The following is a 20,219-nucleotide window of genomic DNA, read 5'->3' as shown; positions in this document are numbered from 1 at the left end:
ACTAATCTTGTAAGGGAGCCCGTCAGAAGGGGTATAAGCAAGATGAAATATTACAGTTGCCAGTGGGTATGTTTACAATGACAAAGGAAAGCAGTAACCCAGGTAAATTTCAGTAGATGTGCAAACATCCTGGCACAAGTTGTTTGTAGGCCATTCCTCAAAAATGTTATGGAGGGAGGAACATATATTTATAACTTGTTAGACTTTTTCAGCTATTTATGAGCCAGAAAGTTTGAAGAACACTTATAAATCCCATCTGCAAATTGAAGTTAGACACAGTCTGCATTTACTCTACTGCATGGCATAGAAGATACACAGAGAATGGGGAAAAATCACAAAGACAGAAAAAAAAATCACCTATACTCTAGGGTGGAGGGTATAATAGACTCTGAGTCATAAATTATCTATATAAATTGTCATTCACCTCCAGAAAGACCTTGAGACAAGGATTTAGGTGCATGTATTTTATTTGGGAGGGGCTCTCTGGAAGCACAGCGAGGGAGTGGGGAAGTGGGGCAGGGAGGGGATAGAAGGGGACCATGCAGGGCACCTGGAGCACAGGCCTGCTGCGGACCCCCTGAGAGACTGTGGTGAGCACATTCTGGAACTTGCCACCAATGGGTGAAGAGGCTGGGGTTTTTACCCATCAACTCCCATCCCTCGTTGGTTGAAAACTGTCCTGTGGTGTTAATGGGGGCACTCCAGCCTGCCCCAAACCTCCCCTTGGCCAGGATCACCCTCGGCCAGAGAAATACAGAAAGTCCAGGTCTGCAAGTGACCTCCAGGGTCCACCAACAGCATCCACTATGTTCTTCTCCTGGTCCAGTCAATTTACCAAACATATATATAGAAAATGAGACAATTTCAGTTTTTAAACATATTTCAAATTATTGGGGATAAAAATAGAAATTCTAAATTCCTAAATTATCTCAATAAAATGCATTATCTTTTTTTTTTCAAAATAAAAATCATGACAGCTCAAAAATACCACCATGGCATATGAATCATTGTGTCTAATTATAACAATTTAACACCACCGTATTTAAATAATCTTTTGTGAGAGGTTTTATACATGGGGAAATGGTGACCCAACTGTGTGGCTTATTGAGTCTCCTCGCCCGGGGGTTGATCCTGGCCATGTCAGGGAGGTAACGCCAGTGGTGAAGTAGCCCAGGACAGGGAGAGAGAGGGACTGGATGAAGACTTGGAGCCACACAGTGTTCTACTCCCACTTCCACAATTAGCTATTTGTGTATAAGCATGCTGTCTCAGTTTCTTTTTATTTTTTTTAATTTTTATTTAACAAAAATTTCTTCACACTTCTTGTGTGCCTGGTACAGCTCCCAACACGTTTCAAGTGACTGTCCACTAGAACATCAACTGGTTGAAAGGGAGCCCTCTTGGCTCCCTTATAAACATAAACAACAATCATGTTAATGGTACACTCACTCTTTTGACTGGAAATTCTAACAGCTCATAAAGAAGTCAATGTATTTTTTCACCATTATAAAACACATTAGTTTACCATTATAAAAATTACAACACTCCTATGAAATATTAAAAGTAAATACACTTATTCCCTTTTTACAGATTAGAAAAGTGAGGCCTGTAGAGTAATTTGCTCAAAGTCACCCAGTTGACAATTAGAAGACTCAGGGCTCAAACTCAGACATCTTATCAATCAAATTCAATGCTTTTGAATTTACCCTCACTATGAACAGTTCTTTATTAAATGTGAACCTCAAAAACATAATAAATGAAAGACAGAAAAAAAGAAAGAGAAAAAATAAAATGAAAGAAAGGAGAGCTATTGTTTGAGTATGGAGTTTCAGATTAGGAAGATGAAAAAATTCTGGAGATGGATGGTGGTGATAAGTGCACAACAACATGAATGTACTTAAGATCACTGAGCTGTGAACTTTAAAATGATTAAAATGGTAAATTTTATGTTATGTACATATTGCCACAATAAAATTAAGAAAGAAGGAAAGGAAGGAAGAAGGAGGGAGGGAGTTTGTAAGTTTGTCATCCTGAAACTTTGGGGGTATCTTCAGAACCAACTGGAAAAGTTTGCTTAGAGTCAGCAAAGACGTCCTCCAGGAAGGCAGTCTAGAGGCAGTTAGTTCATTTGAATGACTTTTTTCAGTTGAAAAATTTAATTAACAGCTCATTGTAGAAATTTAGACAGAGAATTCTTAGAAGAAGAAGAAATCATCCATAAACCTTACATGTGATGTTTTGATGTATTTCCTTCCTATATTTCTTTGTCTTTTATACAGAATCCAGAGCATACAATTTTGTATCTTTTTTGAGGATCTATAGCCTAAGAGCATCTGCCTCAGGATGCCTGTGACCCCTCTAACCAGCAGGGGGCGCTCTGCAGATGCCAGCTGGCTTCTCTGGGCACCATGTCCATTCAGCTCTAAGGAGCCCCTCTAGTCACTAGAGGGTAACAACCCTGCTTTCACAGATCCCTCCTGGGATTAGCTCCAGTGCAATACATCCTGTCTAAATGAAATGAAACATCTTCACTCTTCAAAAACTAGCACTTTTAATAATCAAAAGCATGTCTTAAGCACCTACTTTTGCATGGCCCTGTACTAGGTACAGAAGAGGTCAAAAGCAGCATAAGCCCTGGACACTCAGTGACATCTTCTCTCATTCCATCCTGGAAATTAAAAAGGCTCATGCACCCTGCATCACAGGACTATGAGTTTCTTAAGGGTTGAGTCCATGTCTTGTTCATTTTATGCCTATTCTATTTTTTGAATAAATATATAATGAAAACTAAAAATCTAGAACTGTGCACCCAATTTGTCTGGCCTGTAATGTACTTTCAGACAAGGAAATGGGTTCATGATGCTCAAAATAACCTACATCCCTGCTGACATGCTTCTAGCCAAACCCTCCTCTTAAGTCCACTTGCCTGCCCCAAATCACTCTGGACACCAATCTTATTAGGCTTTTCCCAGGAGATCTCCTGTAACCCAAATACTTCCTACTTCTCTAACCATTTCAAGCCCAGAAGAATCCCTGGGGGTACTGAGGAAATGATTCTCCCTGAGCACAATTCCTCTTTTTAACAATTTTTAAGTGACTTGCTTACATGAGCCTATCATGAAAAGAGCTTAGAGGAGGCAGCACCGTGCCTGATGGTGGAACATTAGAGAAGGTAGTGAGAAGCACATCATCTGTTTCTATCTTTACTTCCCCAACAGGAAGGCTCTGTCCCCATGCCCACCTCCCATGGGAGCTGGAATCCAGCTAAGCCTGGATTTAAAAGTTTCATTTTCTTCATTTAAACAACTGTTAGTGTCACAGAGGACCCAAGGCATGCTGGAAAAGACATGTGGCTTAAAGATGTTGGCTTGACTCAGTTTTTTGATGATCCCAAAGCTAATGTGCCTGATATGATGATGCCTCATACCAGAAAGCATCACACAGCCATATGACCTGTATTTTTATGATATCACCTAGGAAGTCTGTCCTGGCTAACTGGACAGGGGTCATGGATTCCCCTACGTCCCACTCTGTTTAAATAGGGAACTCTCTCTGCTAAATGACCACCTCAGCAAGTGTACACAGGCTTCTGTATCAGGGACAGCAAACTAAGGCCCACTGGCCACACATGACCTTCTGCCTGTTTTCATATGGCCCACGAGCTAAGAGTGGTTTTGACATTTTAAATGGCTGGGGAAAAAAATCAAAAGATTTCATGACATGAAAATTACCATCATGAAATTCACATTTCAGTGTCCATATATAAGATTTTACTGTGATACAGCCATGACCATTCACTTACATCACGTCTATGACTACTCTTCTGCTATAATGGCAGAGCTGAGTGGTTGCAACAAGGACCGTACGGCCCACAAAGAGGAAAATGTTCACTATACGGCCCTTTACAGAAAAGGTTTCCTGGCCCCTGTCCTATGTGCACTGAATGTATGACCAGGGCTCCCATTTCTCTTGTTTTCTCCCTGTCCACACCGAAGCTGTTGGTTCCTTCTTTAGACAGAGGAAAGCCCGTCTTCCACTTCACATAGCACCGCCTGTTAGACTCACTAATTTGTGATAATGAAGAGAACAGGCCACTAACCTCTGCTGCTGGTCTTCCAATATTAAACCCTCATGGCTCAGGATGCTAAGTCAACTTATCAGCACATTAAAATACTAATTTAGTATCTCAGGCTATGCTTGGCGCTATGGATATAAAAGCCCCAGGCCACAAAGGATTTAAAATCTAGTTGAGGAAATGAGATATACTCAAGTAAAGCCCTTAAAGAACAAGAGAATGATACTCACATATGTCTATTCCCCTTGGTGGAGCACTCAGAACAGATGAAGCGCTGTCATCATGGTACAGACACGTGAGTACATGTTTGATTAGAAACCTACTTTATATCTAACTATGGAATATAAAACTCAAGTCCCATTTCCTTAACTTGAAGAAGAGGAAACTAGTGCCCATACGGGACCCACAGCCAGTTAGCTGAGAACCAAGACTAGAACCTCTGTCTCTGAATCCAAGTCTATAGACTTCAGATTCACAGGCTTTTTTAAAGCACAAGTGAAACATGCTTGAAAATAAATACTGACTACATTTATCTTCATCCTGTAGTATATGTATGTATTCCTGAAGCCTTCATTTTAACCTTCAATTTCACTTCTGTTGACAATCTAGGAAAGAAAAGATCAAATTCTGTTTTTTCTGCTCTTCTGTGATGTTTCCAATCATTTAAAGTGGTAGGGGAAAAGAAAATGATGAAATTCTTAACAATCTGTCTTGATCACCATTTATTTTAAAAGAAACATGCATTTCCCATATGTTCTCACAGAGAAACCACCGTAATTTTGTTTTTACATAATTTTATATTTTTTAAAATTGTGTTTAAAATAGTTCTCATAACAGAGGCCTGACCCTAGTATGAAACTGCCTGACAATAAAAAGCACCACCACCAAACAGAAAAAAGAAACCTTGAAAAGCTTTAAGTTGATCTTTAATTATTCTATTTATATGTAGACAACATAGAAATAAGTGAGTCACACGGACATATTATTGTCACAGTAAATTCTTCTCACATTGGAAATAAATTCCTTTATTTGCTGCGTTTCGCATTTTCCCCCTATTTCTTTCCCATGTAACCTTTAGCCATCACCACTGGCCAACTGGTCTGAATACAAGACAAAAAAAGAAAAAGTAATAAAGAAGTGAAATTTAAAGAAGTGTACCTTAGCAACCTTTTTGGCCCTGCTGGTCCCATGAAATTTCAGCTGTTATCAATCACTGCGTAACTAAATATTGGCTCTAGCTCCTGCTTATTGGGGCTAAGAGTCCTGGCCAAGTTGAAAGATCCCAGAGGCTTTGATGTACCTATGATACTTGGCAGTGTCCACTGCTGCAGGCCTCAGCTGAGATTCCTGACTTACTCACTTTAAGGTTAGCCAGAGCTCATTTCTCTGAATCTAAATTGCTGATTTAATTTGAGACTCTAAACGCTGATTCCCCACATCTGACTAGGTAGTTGGGTACTCCTCTCTAGAGGAACTGGTATGTGGATAGCTTCGGGGACAGCAGATCAGGTCTTTAAGAAGAGGTGGTACAGGATTCTCCACTTCTGATCATGACAACCTAGCCTGATGCTGACCTACTCTTCTGAAATGAAAAGGTAGACAATCTCTTCCAAAACATCAGAGAAATACCAAGGCAGTAAGGACTTGAGGGACCAAAATCCTAGGGAGAAGGGAAGCACAAAGAGATGAAGCTGTTATTCAGCATCACTTTCCCCTTACAGCATTTACCAAATTTCAAGCAGTAGCAGAGAAAATGAGAGCTGAGAAGAGCTACTAGCAGTTTCAGGATGAAGAGGAATAATAAATGGAGTTCAGGGCCCACCAAAGAGAGGTGTCCAGGTAACCCCCCCCCAGGCTTACAGTTAAGATGCCCAAAGGGGTACACTCTAGCAGTACAGATGAACCGGAAACAGACCAATTCTCACAAAGACCAAAGCCCAGCCTCCAATCTGCTCAATCCCTGTTTCGGTCAGATGCACTGCCACCTCCTACCTGCCCGGAAGAAGCAAAAGCTAATCTTTTGTGGAAGATAATACCATCCAGAGCCCCAAATTATCTATAATTCTTCATACACAAAATCAGGTAGTCAAACTAAAATTGCTTTGTATACCAGGAGACAAAACAAAATGACCAAAAAACAAGAGAGGAAATATATAAATGAAACAGACTTCTAGAGATTCCACATGTTAGAGTTACCCAAGAGGGAGTTTATAATATATTAGGACTAATTCAAGAAATTAGGTGATAAAATAAAACTAAATAGAAATTCAAGAATTGCAATATCCAATAACTGAAATTAAGAATTAAATTGAAGCTTCAGAAGCAGACTAGACACAGCTGAAGAAAGGATTCATGAGCTGAAAAATGGCCAGACTGAAGTACTGTGAGAAAAACAAATGGAAAATACAGAAAGGTAATAGAAATGTATCGGTGAAATGGTGAAATGAAATTGCGTTTAAAATAGTTTCCGGTCACAGAGGCCTGACCCAAGTATAAAACTGCCTGCCTCAATAAAAGCAAAAACAACCAAAAGGGGAAAAAAACTTGAAAAGCTTTAAGTTAACCTGTAGTTATTCTATTTATATGTACACAGCATAAAGAAGGAGAGGAAAAAAGAGAATGGGACAGAAGCAATCTTTGAAGTTGTAATGGCTGAGAACTTTCCAAATGTGGCTAAAATCTTCAAGTCACAGATTTAAGAAAAAAGCTATGAATCTCAAGCAGGAAGAATACAAAGAAAACCACACTAAGTGCTTCATAATAATGCTGCTGAAAACCAAAGATAAAGAGAAACATCTTAAAATCAGTCAAAGAGGAAAAAAAATCAATAATTTTAAAGGAGCTACAATGAAACTATCTGACTTCACAGTGGAATGGCAACTGCAAAGTGGGAAAGATAAGAATTCTATGCCCAGTGATGATATCCTCCCCAAATTACATCAAATAAAGACAATTCCAGACAAATGAAACCAGAAAATGTATCCCTATTAGACTTACATGAAGTGAAACACTGAAGGGCAGTCTCTGGGCAGAAGTAAAATGATCTCAGATGATGTCACAGACATGCAGGAAGGAATGGAGAGCAAGAAAAGGTGAATACAGAAATAAATCTAAAGGTAGATATGTAAGTAAATGTAAGTATATGTAAAAACAATTAACATTACGTCTTGAGGGTTTTAAAACATGGAGAGAATTGAAATATGGAACAATAACCAAAAAAAAAAAAATACAGGAGGGAATTAGAATGAAGTTAAAGTGTCCTATTACCCTTGTCTGGGAAGTGGGAAAGTTCTAATTTACAGTAAAATTTATTAAGTCAAAGGTATGTGTTGTAAACACTAGGGTAGCCCCTAAAAAATATTAAGAGTTTGTATAACTAACAAATTCATCCTGGGGCCCTGGGGGAGGATAGAATCATTAAAATGTTTAATTTATTTAAAAGATGGCAAGAAGGGAGAGAAGAGGGATTATGAAACAGGTAAGACCAACAAAAAATGAATAATAAAATGGTCAGTTTAAACCCAACTATATCAGCAAAATCAAGTTTATCAGAGTGTCTGTGTTTATAGGGCAGAAATCTGTTGCCAAATTACAAATAGCAAATACGTTTGTGTGAAGTCACTCATATTATGCATACCCACAAAATACCAGCATTGATGAAGTTAACTTAAAACTCATAATGCAAAGACATTCATGGTAGAAAGGTTAATGGGCATCATCAATTAAATGAGTATTTAAGATTACTCAAGGTACAAGAAAACTTGAAATGCTGTGAAATTTTACAGCTAGTATAGGAAAGAAACTTGATAGTGGCTTTCTCAGATAATCCTCAACATTTGATAATAGCCCTAAACATTTATATGACATTACCAATAATGAGTTATGAAGCTGAGAGAAACTTTTCAAACCTCTCATTAGTAATAAGTCAATTTGAATCAACCATGCTAGAAGACTGTGTTATCTTTCTCATTTCTCTATATAAAAAGATATCACCCAAAAGGCACATGAAAAGATGCTCAACATCGCTAAACATCAGGGAAATGTAAAGCAAAACCACGATGAGATATCATCTCACACCTTTTAGAATGGCCGTCATCAGAAAGAACGCAAATGCGAGGACGTGGAGAAAAGGGAACCCTTGTACACTTTTAGTGGGAATGTAATTTGGTGCAGCCACTGTGGAAAACAGTAGGGAGGTTTCTTGAAAAACTAAAAACAGAACTACCATATGACCCAGCAATTCCACTCCTGAGTATATATCCAAAAAAAGAAAAAAACAAAACTACTAGTTCAAAAAGACACATGCACCCCAATATTCATAGCAGCAATATTTACAATAGCCAAGATTTGGAAGCAACCTAAGCGTCCATAGACAGATGAGTAGATAAAGAAGATGTGGTATATTGTACAATGGAATACTACTCAGCCATAAAAAAGAATGAAATTCTGCCATTTGCAGCAACAGGGACAGTAGAATCTACCAGAATTCATTCCTTCCTTTATTCCTTCCTTCTTGTATCCATCCATTCAGGTACTCAACAAACTCTTCTCAAGCACGTACCACAGGTTAGGGACTGTCCTAATGTCACAGAATATGCTAATGAATGCCATAGCCTCCTTTTTTTTTTTTTTTTTTTTGGAGCTTATATTCTAGTGTTAGGAGACAGACAGTAAACAGATAAACAAACAAATGAGCAAAATAATTCTCAAGGAAATAAAAGTGGATGATATTTACCCAAGAGAAATTAAGACATCCATCTCTACAAAAACTGAATGTTTATGACAGCTTGATTCATGATCACTCAAAACTGAAAACAACCCTAACACTCACTAACTGAAGAACAGATAAACTAGTCTAGCCATGCAATGGACAACTACTCAGCAGTAAAAAGGAACAGACTACTGATAGATGCAACAACTTGAGTTGAAAGAAGCCAGACTCAAACAACTACAGACTGTGTGATGTTATTCATATGATATTTTGGAAAAGATCAGGGGCTACCAGGGGCTTTATTTTCTGTAAGATTAACTTAGTGTGTAATGGAGGTTAGAAACTAAAGAGTTTGGATGTGGAGGAAATAAAAACCCCTTCTGGGTAGAGGAAGGAGATAGACTACGAAGGGACATAAGAGAACTGGGGGACTGTTCTGTATTTTGATTGTGGTTGTTACCTGACAGTATAAGTTTGTGAAAATTCATAGAAATGCACACCTAAAAGTTTACACTGTATGTAAATTACACCTCAATCAACCTGAAAGAAGGAACTGGATGGTAGAAGAGTGCTGGTCATTCCTTTAGACTGAGTGGTCAATGAGGTCCTCCTACAGAGGGTGACATTCAATGTGTAAAATGAACCAGCAGCCTGTTGGGGGTTACTAGGCAGATCAAATCATTTCAAGTAGCAGCAAATATCAAATGCTAATCTAATACTTAATAACCAGAATTTCAAAGATGACTGTAATAAACAAAATCCCTTTAACTAATACTGGGAAGTAGCAAAAGGAATGAAGAAACTTTTTTCTTTTATTCTGCAAAACATGTGCTTTAATTAAGAGAGAATTTATGCAAACACCACACACCAAGAGGATTTACAAGTGCAAAAATGCAAATTTAGTCTATTTTCGAAGGATGGTATTGATAAGCACAGTTCAAAAAAACTCACCAGGGAGACCTTTCAGTCTCTGCTCTGTTGCATGATTAAGTATGAGCCTTTTTTTTTTACCTCCATGCATTTTAAGTTGCCAGAAATGATAATTAATCACATAAAAGTCTACCACTTTAAGAGATAATGTGTGAGAGGGTGCTGCCCTTCTCCCCACAGCCCTCTAACGTCTTGCTGGGAAAGCCCACGTCAATTGCACCTGCCCTCTGACACCCAAGAGGCCGCCAGCAGCTGGGACAGACCCATCACTGTGCGGAGGCACCAGCTGAGATTCCTTCCAGAGACGCAGCATGTGCTTCAGAAAAATCACCCTCTAGAGGAGTCGTGGACTGGCGTCTCATGTAAACTCCTCCAACAGAGAGACTTTCTGGGAAAGATGTTTTACAAGAAATTCAATCGTCCTCTCTTGGGAGAAAGGGCCAGTCTCCCTGGAATCAGTGAAGCTGAGCTTGTAGAACACTAGAGGAGCCTTTGGAATCACTGAGATGATCCCCTCGGAAGGGGACCAACTTGGATTAACTCAGGGTACCTCCCTCAGAACAGCAGGGTTTGAGGATCAGTAGTTCCCACTGAGCAGAGAAGGGAAATGGAATCAGACTCTGTTTGATGGTTTCTGAAGAAAATTTTTCAGAGCCCCTGAAGAAATTGGGACTTGGAGGTCCTAGTCTGACTCTACCCTGAATTTGTGGTAAAAAGGCCAAATTCTATCACTACTTTTGGTCTCTGTGTCAAACAAGGTGAGAAACTGTCATTTAGAAATGTATATTTGGTCATTCAGATGACCAAACATCTATTTCTCGTATGTATTTCGTCTTTGTTCATAGTCCCTGGCTCACAGCTCCTAAAACCCTTGGAATTGCCTAAGTGTGTGGAGAGTGATACAGGTGTCTTTGTTATGTTAATAGAGTGACTTTTGGAAAGCACTCAAAGGGGGCTGGTCACCAAGAGACTCTACCAGGTGATTAGAAGGTTGGAACTTCCAGTCCCATCCTTAGACCTTTTGGGAGGGGGGAGGGGCTGGAGGTTGAATCAATTGCCAATGGCCAATGGTTTAATCAGTCACGACTATGTAATGAAGCTGCCATAAAAACCCAAAAGCACAGGGTTGGGAGAGCTTCCCAGTTGAATACGTGGAGAGATTTGAGGAGAGTGGCACCCCTGGAGAGGACATGGAAGCTTTGTGCCCTTTCCCCATACCTTGCCCTGTGTATCTCTTCCATTTGGCTGTCCTGAGGATAAAAGCACTGTCACCTTTTATAATAAACCAGTGATTTAATAAGTAACATGGTTTTCTGAGTTCTGTGAGTCGCACTAGCAAATTAATGGAACCTGAGGAGATGGGGTTGTGGGAATCTGATTTTTAGCCAGTTGGTCAGAAGCATAGGTTTGTGACTGGCATCTGAAGGGGGTGGGGGGAGTGGAATGCAGTCTTGTAGGACTGAGTTCTCAACCAGTGGGATCCGATGCTACCTCTGGGTTGACAGTGTCAGAAATGAGTTGAATTCTCAGACACCTAGCTGGTATTCTGAGAACTGCTTGTTGGATATGTGGGGAATCCACTCCCCCATTGTTGTAAACTGAGTCTCAGAACACCATTTCCATGGGCTCGAACTTTAAGATGATTTCTACTTGTAGCTGCTGAACTTTATCATTTTGTCACTGCTCAAACATCAACCCAGCTGTAGTTATGGTCATCTTACTAGATGGAAGGTGGGCCTGGGTGTCGCAGCAGGCGCAGACCCCATGGAGCTTCCCACATGATTAAGGAGGTGGAAAGCACATCTATGAAAAGGACCCAGTAGTACAAGGTAGGCTAGATTTGCTATTTAGTGAAACTTATAGGCAAAAATATCTTGGGAAGGGGAAAACAGTCAGTGAAAGCAGATCTGGAAATGCTTCAGAGAGGAGAAGGGCTTGAGAGACTGGTAGGATTTGGACAGATGGAGGAAAGAGCCCAGCCATCAGGGAGGGGAAATGAAGTCAAAGAGGGGAGAAGTCAGGCAGCGCATGTGGGAGACAGTAAGAATTTAGCTTGAGCAGTGTTTGTTCTGGTGAGTTTTGAGATAGGAAAGTAAAAAGTTAGACTGGCAGATGGCAGATGGCCTGGCAAAAGAGAATGGAAGGACCAGACAGAAGTTCATAATGCAGACCCAGAAAGTGAACCCCACATGCATCCTACAGAGAGTCTCAAAACCTCATCAATGGGATGCCTGAAGTCCCCAAGCCTGTGACTAGTGATTGTATTGGGTTGCCTGTATTCTTCCCTCTTCATCTTTGAGTGTATTCCAATATAAGATACTTTACAGACAGGAAGAGCCTGTGCAGCTGGGATGCATCTGATACTTGCCTATCTGAGGAATTCCTGATACCCTCAATGAAAGAGAGCAGCTAACATGGATCATGGGAAAGAAATTTGGACCCCAAGACACAGAGCGAACTCTCTGCTGCACTGTCCAACAGCACTTTCTGCAATGATGAAGATATTCTGTATCTGAGCTGTCTGACAGAATCACACATGGCACTGAGCACTTGACATGTGGCTGGTGTGACTAGGGAACTGAATTTTTAGTTTTATTTAAATTAAATCTAAATTTAAATAAGCACATGTGATTAGTGGCTCCCATGTTGGACCATGCAGCTCTAGATGTCAGGAAAGGTTGAAAACTACATTATCTCATAATTCCTGCAATGAATTCAAAGAATCTATACTTCAAGAAGTTTCCATAAATGTAATACTTTCCTGTTTCTTTACACATTCTAAATCACAAGGGAGGGGAAAACTTAAGAAAAATCTTTTCCATGGAATCAGGGAAGGATCACCTTACAGTGGACTTTGGTTTTGGGGGGGGGGGTGGTAATTAGGTTTTTTTGTTTTTTTGGGAAGGTACTAGGGATTGAACCCAGGACTTCATGCATGGTAAGTAGGCACTCTACCACTTGTGCTATACCAACCCCCCCCTTTACAATGGAACTGCTAATTGCCTTACAATGGAACTGTCCTTAGGACTTATTCTGTCAGCTCCATTCTAGCAGAAATAAAACTGAGTAATAATACTAAAGCAGACACAATATAACTTGGACATTATATGCTGTTAACATTAAATCCAGCTTTATACTTTACAATTATTCTGGAAAAAACCACAAGCCCTCCTTACCCTTTTCCTGTTAACGGTTCAATTTGGGTCTTAAATTCTATTTACATAATACTTGAGGCACCTAGTGCAGAGATGGGCACCTAGTAGGAAAGACTAGTATGTAAAAAAATCTATCCATCCATCCCAAACATTCACCTATCTATCCAACCATCTGTCCATCCATCTACCCATCTGTTTATCCTCCAAATCGATTTACTGATTCACAAAGAACAGCTTTTCTCTCATTTGCCCAAATAATGAGAGCTTAATAGAGAGGAACAGATTAGAAGGAGGTGACTGTGTGATATATTTTTGAAGAGTATGCTTTCAGATGCTTAACCATAATTTTAATTAATCAATATTTGTTGATCACCCATTTGGTACAAGAAACCATCTGAGGCACTGTAAAACTTAAGAATATATAAGAAATCTGTGCCTTCAACAGTCTTAATAATCTGCTTGAAAAGTCAAAGCAATGAATATATGAGAGACTAAAAGAAGACAAATGAGTGAAATACTTCAAAACAGCAAGATGAAGGATGTCACAAGATAATTCATGTCTCAGATAATGAGCCTCATGTTTAGAAGAGGGTTAGAAAATTTGGGCTAGAATGGTCCAACTTAGGGCTTTAAGGAGAAGGGTTGAGGCAGATTCCGAATGGCAGGCAATACGACAGAAAAAAAATTATAATATTTTAAAATTTGGAAGGACCTTAGAAATAACCTAGCTCAACCCTATTATTTTATAGATGATTCAACTAAGGTCAGAGAGTTATGTGACTGGTCAGACTCCCTTATATGAGTAGTAACGGCAGAAAAATAAAACCTAAAATGTAGGGCTGTTGACACCCATTCCACCCCCATACATCACATGGGATGCAGAGAAGTCTTCTATTTAGTAAAGGAGAAAGCATTCTGGAGAGTGGATGTGACACAGCGTAAGCAAGGGAGCAGAGCCAGGAAGTCGTCAGTATAACCACTGAGTGTGAGGACATCAGTCTGTGTAAGGATGGGAAGAAGGGCGGGGTGGGACTAATAGTGAAGGGGCTTGAATGCAAATCTGCAACTGGTCAATGGTGTGAAACCCAGAATTCTGGTTCCCAGGACTGCCTTGAAGTCTCCCTTTAGTGCCAACAGTATACACTTTTTTAGAAAAATGTTATTTTCATATCAACAAAGACTCAAGTTCACCTGGGAAAGGGAAGGACTACAGAAGAGAGGTTAGGATGAGTACTCACATTGCTGGTCAACTTACTGGGGGCAGGGATGGATGATTACCATCCATCTTAATTCAGTAAATTTAGGATGGGGGCTAAGGATCTGCATATTTTGAAGCTCGCCAATGACTGCAATGGCCATCCAGTTTAGAGGGTCTTCTGGATCACTCTTTGACCAATCTGTCAGATACAGACTACCACTTTGGAAAACTTTGACAATATTTACTAAATACCTGCCCCCTTTGCTCTAGCAATTCCTCTCCCAGGCATATACTCAAGAGAAACACTTATGTTCCCCAACAGGCATGACAAAGAATATCCAGAGCAGGTTATTATCAGCCTCAAACTGGAAATAACCCAATGTCCATCAGTATTAAAATGGATAAACTGAGGCATACTGATACAATGGAATACTACACAACAATTAAAAAGAATAAGCCATTGCTATGTGCACCAGCATGGATGACTATCCCAGACATAACAATAAGCATAAGAAGTATGACTCCATTTATATGAGATTAAAGAACTGGCAAAAATAATATATGATAATTAAACTCAGAATAGTGATTACCTCCCTATGGAGGTGGGTATTAACTGGAAAGGGACATAAAAGAAACTCCCGGGGTGCTGGAAGTGTTCTATATCTCTGTCTTGGTGGTGCTTATGTTGTTATATAGAATATGTGGAGATATATTGAAGTGCACACTTGTTTAGTTAACTGTATATAGATTATACCTTGTTGAGAAGAAAAAATACAGATATTGTGTATGTGTGTGTGTATTTGCCATGCCAACCTCATGAGGTTGTTATAAGACTCCGATAGCTTTTAAAGATGAGATAAGTAGATAAGTATGGTCTCATATATTGTAACTAGCTCAATACCTATTCTTGTTGAAATTGGTGAGAGGCATGACTTATGATTCAGGTAATCTATCAGCTTTTTTAAGCCTTAGCAAAACACAAAAAGTCAGTTATATGGAAGCTTACAGTAATTTCTGAACTTGGGAAAGACATGCAGTAATTATAAACTTACTGAGAACACAACCGAAGCTGCCAAATGGTGCACCCTGGCTTTTGAGAGAGCCTTTCTGCTGATGTGAACTTGGTCTGCTTTGCAACTCCAGAGAAGAGTTCCCTGCAGCTGCATCTTTCCATTGCATGCCCTCACTGTCCTCTCCCCTACCCCTATCCCACCCCAGGAAGATAGGAAACACCATCTGTACCACTGCACTCATTAATCCAGAAACCAAAATCTCATCTTCCCATCAAGAAAATGACCCTCATCCTGAGGTGCCCCCGGCCATCAGTAATGAGCCACAGACCTGCTGCTAGCTCCACAGTTTGCCTGCCCTAGCTCAACAGTAAGACTGTCTGTGGTCATCGTTGGTCCCTGGTGGGCGCACGTTCAAGGTTAGAGCAAGCTAGGGGTGAGTGGTAGGAACTGAGAAACCCTGTCCAGTCGGCGCCATATGCAAACCTCGTTCCTGGGCTCTTATTTTTCAGTCTGTGAAAAAGTTGTGTGTGCTGTGCAGTGTACTTCAGGCAGCTAAGTATAAACACATGCCTACAAATACTGATAACACTATCTTTATTTGTCCATTACTCCACAAAGCCAGATCACCTGGGGACTGTTTGTTCCTCTACAAGGTGAGAATCCGGCACCATATGTATTTAAATGTGGGACATTTTCTTCAGAGTATAAATTTTCAAGAGCTGCTTCTGTGCCTTTCCTAGTACACTCTCAGATCCCTGTGTATCTTTAATACCATAACATACAGTTGATTTTCAAATAAAAATTTATAGTCTCTGGTTCACTGTACCACTTTTTCTTAATTTGACCATATGGTCTACGATGTGTCTGGAGTCTCTTCATTCCCATGTCCAAGTTCTAGAGCTCAGAGTACATAAGACATGTTCAGCAATTCATGTGAACAACCTGCAGATACTTCGTGACTGGTTAATTCAAGCAAGTGTTTTTTACATGATAGACACTTGATAAATGCTCCAAGAATAATTATGAATTTTTAAGAATGAATAGATGTGAAATTTTCAGCAATATGTTTACATAAGAAATGTAGTTCACAAATATGCAGATTTTCCAGAATAAAACATTATACTGGACTCTCTCCTCACCCCCAAAAAACCCCAAAGGTACTATATATGGAAGTACATCAATAAAGATATTAAAATTTGAAATCAGCCTTGAATAGAGCTTTCTCAAGAACAAAAATCCAAACAATGCCTGATTTCACTTAAGAAATACTTAGAAAAAACAACACACAAACTATTCAGTTACAGAGAGCCAAACACAAAATCAGCTGTAAGAAAAGTTAAACTGTTTGAAGAAAATGGATTTCAAGGAAATGCCACTTATTTTCTCCTTTTTGTTCTTTCTGAAAGAATATTTGAAGAAGAAATGCAATGGGACTTTTCTATTCTCTGAAGACTCTGAATTGCTTCCAAGAAACGTTTGCCTGGGGTTTAAACTCTACTAGGTGTAATTTGTTTTTTCTCTCACCAATTAATTTTGCGGCGAGGGAGAAGTTAGGAAAAGGCAAGGTTAAATCAATTGTCTCCAGAAAATGCACCTCAATGTTATGCTCCGAGATCTTTCTTTTTCTCTCTTGTCCCCGCCAACCACTTACTTTTCTTTCTTAAACCAAGATGCCAACCACAAGAAGTAATCCTTAGAAGAGAAACATGCTGGGAAGGGAATCAGAGTTTGAGGAAAACCTCCCTTTGTGCAAACAGCCCTATTTGTCCCAACATGGTAGCTCATTTACTGAGGCATCTACCCCCCTGAGAGAGAATGTCACTTTCCTCCGGGACTTACCTGTCTGCCGAGAGAGCAGTGAGTGTGAAGACAGACACCCCCACCGAGGTAAGCTGTATAAAGGGGATCAGTTTGCAGCCAATCCTGCCAAACAGCCATCTGTCAGCCAGGTACCTGCTGGCATCCACGGGGGCACAGGTGACCAGGAGGAGCAGGTCTCCCAAAGCCAGGCTGGAGATGAACAGGTTCGGCACATTTCTCATGGACCTCACGGTACAGAAGATCTTGATCAGGGTGATGTTGCCAACGAGGCCTATCAGAATGATGACCCCATAAATTGCAGGGATGACATAGAGGACCCCTGGGTGGAACCAGTCGTCCTTCATAGGGAGATCCACAGTGTGATTAGAGATATTGCAGTGCACGAAATGGTCCACTTCCAGGTTCAGAAGCACACAGTCATTTAGAGCCATCCTCTAGATTCTCTGCCACCTGAAAAATGCCCTTAGATGCTGTTTCTTAACTTCTGATTTTGCAGTTGAGTGAAGATGAGGGTGAAAATTTATGCTGGGTTCTTTATCTTCTTTCATAAAAAATACTCTGAGTACACAGATACTGTGGCATTCAAAACTGTCACTATTTTGATGCTGGTGCTGCTCTGGTCTTCACATGACCAATGCAATACATCTCTAAATTCAATAAGTTAACAACAGAACAGCAACAAAAATTCAACCCCAAAAGGGCTTAGAATCGAACCTACTCTGTATCAACTCTACCTCCATTCTAGTCTGACTCTCCCTGGCTGCAGTTTACTAAGAACTTTTGGCCTGCTATTTTCACTCGGCATTTCCCGTGATATTTAGAACCTGAAGGTTTAAAGTGGGTAGAAAAAACTGCACTGAGAAAGCCTCAAATGCTATAGGCAGGAATGCTTTGCACGTCACCAGCTTCATCAGCAAACGGCAGCTCTGCTGAGCTGAGGCTCTGAACAGGAACCAGGGCTACTTACAGACAGAGAATGCCAGCCCCCTGCTGGACACTTCAATCACTGCCTGGTTGCCAGCTCTGCCCAGATGGGAATCGGGAATCGACCAGCGACTGCAGTTCCTCCATCTACAGCTTCAGCAGATAACTTCGGCTTCTCTTTGCAGACGCAGCACCAATGGTAGGTATTTCGCAAGTGCTGCTGCACTCTGTAAAGCACTGAAAGTCTTTCCGATACTAGGCTCTGAATCCAGCTGGGACTCACATCCAATTTTCTCATCTTTTCTGATACATTAGAATGACATGTTACGGTTGTTATAAAATGAGGTCTGTCTCTGAATTAAATGCACACCATGTACAGGGCATCCATGTGTGAGTGGTCCCGCTCAGCCTCCCCACTGCCTATCTGAATAGGGACTGTTACTGAGGACGAATAGGCACAGGACTCCTGCCTTAAACTTTAGCACCTGACATCTGGGAAAACCAGAAGCAGAACGCACATGTGCTCTATCCTATAGATTTGCCAAGCCATTCTCATTCCTTTTACCAGAGAGAAATAAAATCACAAGCCAGCTGTATTCTAACTCTCAAATATCAGTAGTCTTTTGCAGAAGAATGGGTATTTTCCCACTGAATCTAAAAAGTCTGTGAATTATCACTGTGATGCAGTTATTTGTATTTTTGGATTAATGCTTGCTGTATTTTATAGCAAATTTCCTTCTGAGCTCTGAGCGGGAAATGAACTGGAAAGGAATTACTGATAGAATACTGAGGAATTGGGGAGTGGAAAGAAATAACTGAGAGTTGATAGATGCCAGGAAAGGCTTGAGCCTAGACCTTTAGCAACAATGTATAAGGGTGAATCTTCAAGACTTAAGTGGAGCCAGCTCTTCCAGGGACATCACAAGAAGCCAGTTACTAGCAGGCATTGCCACAGAAGGTTTGGTTTTTCAGGATTCATAAGGAATAAAGAAGCTTGCACTCATCACCATGCCAGGGCCCACCAAGACAGCCTCCAAGTACGTTGTCATGGAAATTTCCAGTGGCAAGTTACAACACTGAGGTGGCCACCATGCTCCTTCCATAAATCCAAGGGCTTGTGATTCTCTCAGCCAGCAGCAGAGAGTCTGATGCTTTGTGCCTGGAGGGGGAAGAGCTTCTCAGTGGAGATCAGTATCACCAGTAATGAGTCAATAACCAACCACATGCCTAGTGGCCTTGATGAGTTGCTAGCAGTATAGCTTAATAGTGCAGTACATGGGCTCTGTGCTTAAGTCCTGGCTCCCTCATTCATTACCTTGTCAAGTTACTTAGGCAAGTTACTTGATGCCTTAAGCTTCAAGCTCCTCATCTGCAAAGTGGGGATAAATTTGTGAAGTTAAATGAAATTATCCAAATTAAGACTTCGCAGTGTTTGGAACATAGTAAGTGCTCAATTAACACCGGCTGCTATTATTAACTATTATTATTGTTGTGATTGAAAGAGATTATTTTTGTGATTTTGCTTTGAAGAAGCCCAATAATGTCAGAAGAACAATTGACCTCAGATCAATAGGCAAAAGGTCCTATCATACAGGTGAATCAGCAAGTCCTCCATTTACTTGAAAGACATTTATTGAACATCTGCCAGTTTCCAGGCACTGTGCAAGAGCCTGAGAAAAAGAACATGTTATTATAAGGCCTGCCATGATCCCAGCTACGCAAGCTCAGAGTCAGAGGACCTGGTGTCAAATAATGCAAGAAGGGTTTTCACGTAGATTCTGCAAATGCTTTTCTGTTTGTTCTATACTGGCTTTGTAATTCTGCTTCTTGAAGTTGCTGTGGTGGCTTTTTTCTCTGATCATTTACCTTTCTGCCTTTCAGTGACAATGACTGCTTCTGGCATTGTTTTTGTCATCATTACTGAAGGGACAGCCTTGTATGAATTATATCAAAACTCAGAGAAATCCACCACTCTTGGACTAGAAGAATTAGCAAGGCATTGAACTGCCCAGGGTAGTCCTGAGGATTTTGAAACAGAGGCAGCAATAGCCAGAACCTGGCTATAATAGTATATTACACCCGGATGTCTTTGCGCCTTTTAACCTTCTGAAAGTTCCTTGAGGATTGTTTAAATAGAAATAAACTCTGGCTTCTGAAAAAAGAAAAAAGAGTCGCAGCAATTTAGACTCCAGCCCTTCCCCAGAATAAAGTAACTAACTTTTCTCCAGCGAAGGTGACGTTTGATCTTAAAATTTAAGTGTCTGGCAGAACCTTCTGAACAGAGAAAATAGTATGCACCCAGGATGGGACATAAAGGAAAGCACATGGCACTGAGCAGGGGACAGTGACAAGTCCAGAAAGACCATTCAGATTGGAAGAGAGGGGGTGGGGA

General features: G+C 40.4%; 1 protein-coding gene across 3 annotated transcripts in view; it reads right to left on the bottom strand.

Moving 5' to 3' along the window:
- The window catches only part of GRPR (gastrin releasing peptide receptor), a 112,291-nt gene extending 94,604 nt beyond the window's left edge, over positions 1–17,687 (bottom strand). For all 3 annotated transcript variants that reach the window (XM_032475596.1, XM_006193036.3, XM_032475595.1), the window contains exon 1: positions 16,922–17,687. In XM_032475596.1, the coding sequence (XP_032331487.1) occupies positions 16,922–17,334 (413 nt within the window). In that variant the 5' untranslated portion in view covers positions 17,335–17,687. The remainder of the gene's footprint in view (positions 1–16,921) is intronic.
- Positions 17,688–20,219: the final 2,532 nt, after the last annotated feature.

The sequence above is a fragment of the Camelus ferus genome, chromosome X, assembly GCF_009834535.1.
Source record: "Camelus ferus isolate YT-003-E chromosome X, BCGSAC_Cfer_1.0, whole genome shotgun sequence".
Classification (NCBI taxonomy): domain Eukaryota; kingdom Metazoa; phylum Chordata; class Mammalia; order Artiodactyla; family Camelidae; genus Camelus; species Camelus ferus.
Note: the sequence above shows the minus strand (reverse complement) of the source record. Positions and strands in the feature narration are given on the sequence as shown.